Source organism: Phoca vitulina, unplaced genomic scaffold, assembly GCF_004348235.1.
Source record: "Phoca vitulina isolate PV1807 unplaced genomic scaffold, GSC_HSeal_1.0 scaffold9, whole genome shotgun sequence".
Taxonomy (NCBI): Eukaryota; Metazoa; Chordata; class Mammalia; order Carnivora; family Phocidae; genus Phoca; species Phoca vitulina.
In genome coordinates, this window is record NW_022589712.1 from 13,549,356 (window position 1) to 13,553,032 (window position 3,677).

The 3,677-nt window shown below is 41.3% G+C and overlaps 1 protein-coding gene across 1 annotated transcript; it reads left to right on the forward strand.

Annotated features, from left to right (window-relative positions):
* Positions 1-1,186: 1,186 nt before the first annotated feature.
* LOC116634277 (60S ribosomal protein L23a-like) lies at positions 1,187-1,705 on the forward strand. The gene has a single exon (XM_032407411.1). It carries the CDS (start codon positions 1,187-1,189, stop codon positions 1,655-1,657), a length of 471 nt encoding a protein of 156 aa, XP_032263302.1. The 3' UTR covers positions 1,658-1,705.
* Positions 1,706-3,677: the final 1,972 nt, after the last annotated feature.

The window sequence follows — 3,677 nt, forward strand, 5'->3', positions numbered from 1 at the left end:
TAGGGGGAGGGTTAGAGAAGGCAATCCGTGGGAGTTGTAAATGAGCCAACTTTGGGTCACAGAGGGGTCATCTTGGTATGTAGTCCCAAGCCAAAAATGGACCATGCTACAAGACAGCTCCATTCATGGATGCCTTGAAAAACAGTGGTGTGGGAAGTCCTCCCAAAAAGCATTGTTTGGGCAGTGTATCTTAAAGTTCACATTATGTGGAAAGACAAGTGGTCCATGTAAAGAATACTATTAACTCAGGAGTAGAGATGAATTGGTCAGGGTACTGGAAGGAGATAGACTGGAAGAATAAGAACAAGGAGCTCTGGGTAAGTGACGCAAGGATAGACATATAACCATATGGTCATAAAATGTGAAGAAATTTTATCATGTGTTAATTCCCCCCAGAGAGCATCTACCACAGAAGAGACATCCAACAACCAAGTAGACTGAAAGACCTGGTAGTGGCATCAGTTACCTTGGTCAGACCACCCCAGTGCAAACACAACAGGTGCAGGAATGGAGTCTCCATGGTACCAGTGTGGAGGGGTATAAAAGGCTCCCACTCACTGAGACTGATCTGTGTCCAGTCTCCAAATGGCCAACCTGCCAGCAACAGTCTCCAATGCAGACCACCCTGATTCACCCCTCAAGGAGACAAATTAGCTACTTGGCAGCAGCTTAACATTAGAAATGGCAGCAATTCATCTTGACTGGAATCAGTGTATATTCTGGGTTTTTATTTGCTTTTCCTGCCATCAGTGACTAAGCCAGCATTACTACTTAAGGCCTTATTGAGTGTTTGATTTAGCAATACAAAATCAGACATAATATCACATTGGACCAAGGGACTCCCACTTTGACAGCCAGTTCAACTTGTAACTCTCCCAGGGCTGATGCAGTCACCTATAAGTTTTGCTCCCCAGAACACTCTGCAGTTAATCCCTTCCTGCACGTAAATCTCGGAGACTCAATATTTTCTCAGGCAACTCAGACTAAGACAAGTGAAATGGGATTGCAATGGTGGCTGTTCCCTTAACTCTTCTGTCTCTTGCACCAACATCAAGGAATATAAAATTTCCTCCTATTCCTACCCACATCCTGTCCCTGGGAGGGGTCAAAGAGGAATACGTCCACAGGCATCGGTACTTGATTGGAAAGTTCTGTTAAGAACATAAAATACTGCCCTTTTACGAAGATGGCGCTGAAGGCTAAGAAGGAAGCCCCAGCCCCTCCCAAAGCTGAAGCCAAAGCAAAGGCTTTGAAGGCCAAGAAAGTGGTGCTGAAAGGCGTCCACAGTCACAAAAAAAAGAAGATCCGCACGTCACCTACATTCAGACGACCCAAGACACCGCGTCTACGGAGGCAGCCCAAATATCCTGGAAAGAGCGCCCCCAGGAGAAACAAGCTTGATCACTATGCCATCATCAAGTTCCCCCTGACCACTGAGTCAGCCGGGAAGAAAATAGAAGACAATAACACACTTGTGTTCATTGTGGATGTCAAGAACAATAAACACCAGATCAAACAGGCTGTGAAGAAGCTCTATGACATTGACGTGGCCAAGGTTAACACCTTGATTAAGCCTGATGGAGAGAAGAAGGCATATGTTCGACTGGCTCCTGACTATGATGCTTTGGATGTTGCCAACAAAATTGGAATCATCTAAACTGAGTCCAGCTGGCTAAATCTAAATAAAAATTTTTTCACCAAAAAACCCCAAAAAACCCACAAAATACCCTGGGATACCTGGGTGGCTCAGTCAGTTAAACATCTGCCTCCAGCTCAGGTTGTGATCCCAGGGTCCTGGGATTGAGTGCTGCATCAGGCTCCCCACTCAGCGGGGAGTCTGCTTCTCCCTCTACCTGCCTCTCCCCCACTTGTGCTCTCTCTCTGACAAATGAATAAATAAAATCTTTAGAAAAAAAAGAATATAAATACCCTGAGAAGATTTCAATTTCCTATTTGTTTCAAAGTGTAATTGGCTTGTGTTATTTTTAATTTTTGGCTGGAGGTAAATCTTCCTGGTAACCTGTCTAGTACAGACTTGTAAAAGCAAATAAAGTAGTAGCTTTATCTTGTACTGAGGAAATAGGTCATTACATGGCTAATTGAAGCTGAAATTTCAGAATCTTGGAAGCTATTTTTTTTTAAGATTTTATTTATTTATTTGACAGAGAGAGAGAGACAGCGAGAGAAAGAACACAAGCAGGGGGAGTGGGAGAGGGAGAAGCAGGCTTCCCGCTGAGCAGGGAACCCGATGCGGGGCTCGATCCCAGGATGCTGGGATCATGACCTGAGCCGAAGGCAGACGCTTAATGACTGAGCCACCCAGGCACCCTGGAAGCTATTTTTTTTTAAAGATTTATTTTATTTTAGAGAGAGAGAGGTGGGGGGGAGGGGCTGAGGGAGAGGAAGAGAGAAATTTAGGCAGACTCCACCTTGAATGCAGAGCTCGACAGGGGGCTCAATCTCATGACCTTGAGATCACAACCTAAACCGAAACCAACAGTCGGTGGCCTAATCGACTTCACCACCCAGGCGCCCCTCTTGGAAGTGATTTTAAAGAATATCTAGCCCAACCGGCACCTATTTAATAACTTTAAAGGTATTTGCATATTAGTAAAATCAGTATACGATTATCATTTCATTACTTAAAAAGTTTCAATTTTCAAGGAAGCCCTCATTTTGAGAAGTTACTCAATATCGATCGAATGTTTAAACTTTTCTTATCCTAAATTATTATACATAAAATTTGGTCTATTCATTTTTGTTTAACCAGTAGGCATATCATAGGGTTTAAGGATCATTTATAACTTACTTAACTTTTCGGGTCTAGAGTATAGTCTATCAATATCATTTTTAAAGTGTGGTGCCCAGAACAACCCTTTCTCCAACAGGTGAACAGCACAATATAAAGAAGAGGCACTGCATCTTTTCTCTTGAAAACTGTATTTTCATAGATTCAGCCAATGGTTGCTTTGGCATTTTGACCACTCTCATCACACTGTTGATTTATATTTCAACTGCTAAGCCCTTACTACACATTGTCCTGTTAAGCTAGCTGCACCTAACCATACAAATATTGAAAATCTTGGAAATTTGCTTATTTTAGTAAATTACAAACATTTTCATCTGAGCCTTGATTTTGGTAATGTAATCAGATATGCATGATCTTTTTTTTTATTTTCTTTTTTCTTTATTTTTAAAATTTTGATTCCAGTATAGTTAACATACAGTGTTAGTTTCAGGTGTACAATACAGTGATTCAACAAGTCCATATATCACCCGGTGCTCATCACAACAAGAGCCCTCCCAAATCCCCAACACCTATTTCACCCATTCCCCCACCCACCTCCCCACTGGTTACCATCAGTTTGTTCTCTTTAGTTAAGAGTCTGTTTCTTGGTTTGCTTCTCTTTTTCCCTTTGCTCGTTTGTTTTGCTTCTTAAGTTCCACATATGAGTGAAATCATATGGTATTTGTTTTTATCTGACTGACTTATTTTGCTTAGCATATACTCTCTTGCTCATCCATGTCTTTGCAAATGCCAAGATTTCATTCTTTTTTATGGCTGAATAATATTCTATTTTGTACACACACACACACACACACACACACCTTTTTTTTTCTTTTTTTATTACGTTATGTTAATCATCATACATTACATCATTAATTTTTGATATAGT

Excerpts from the sequence above, each read along its gene's own strand:
- LOC116634277 (XM_032407411.1), top strand. The coding sequence starts at position 1,187 with ATGGCGCTGAAGGCTAAGAAGGAAGCCCCAGCCCCTCCCAAAGCTGAA.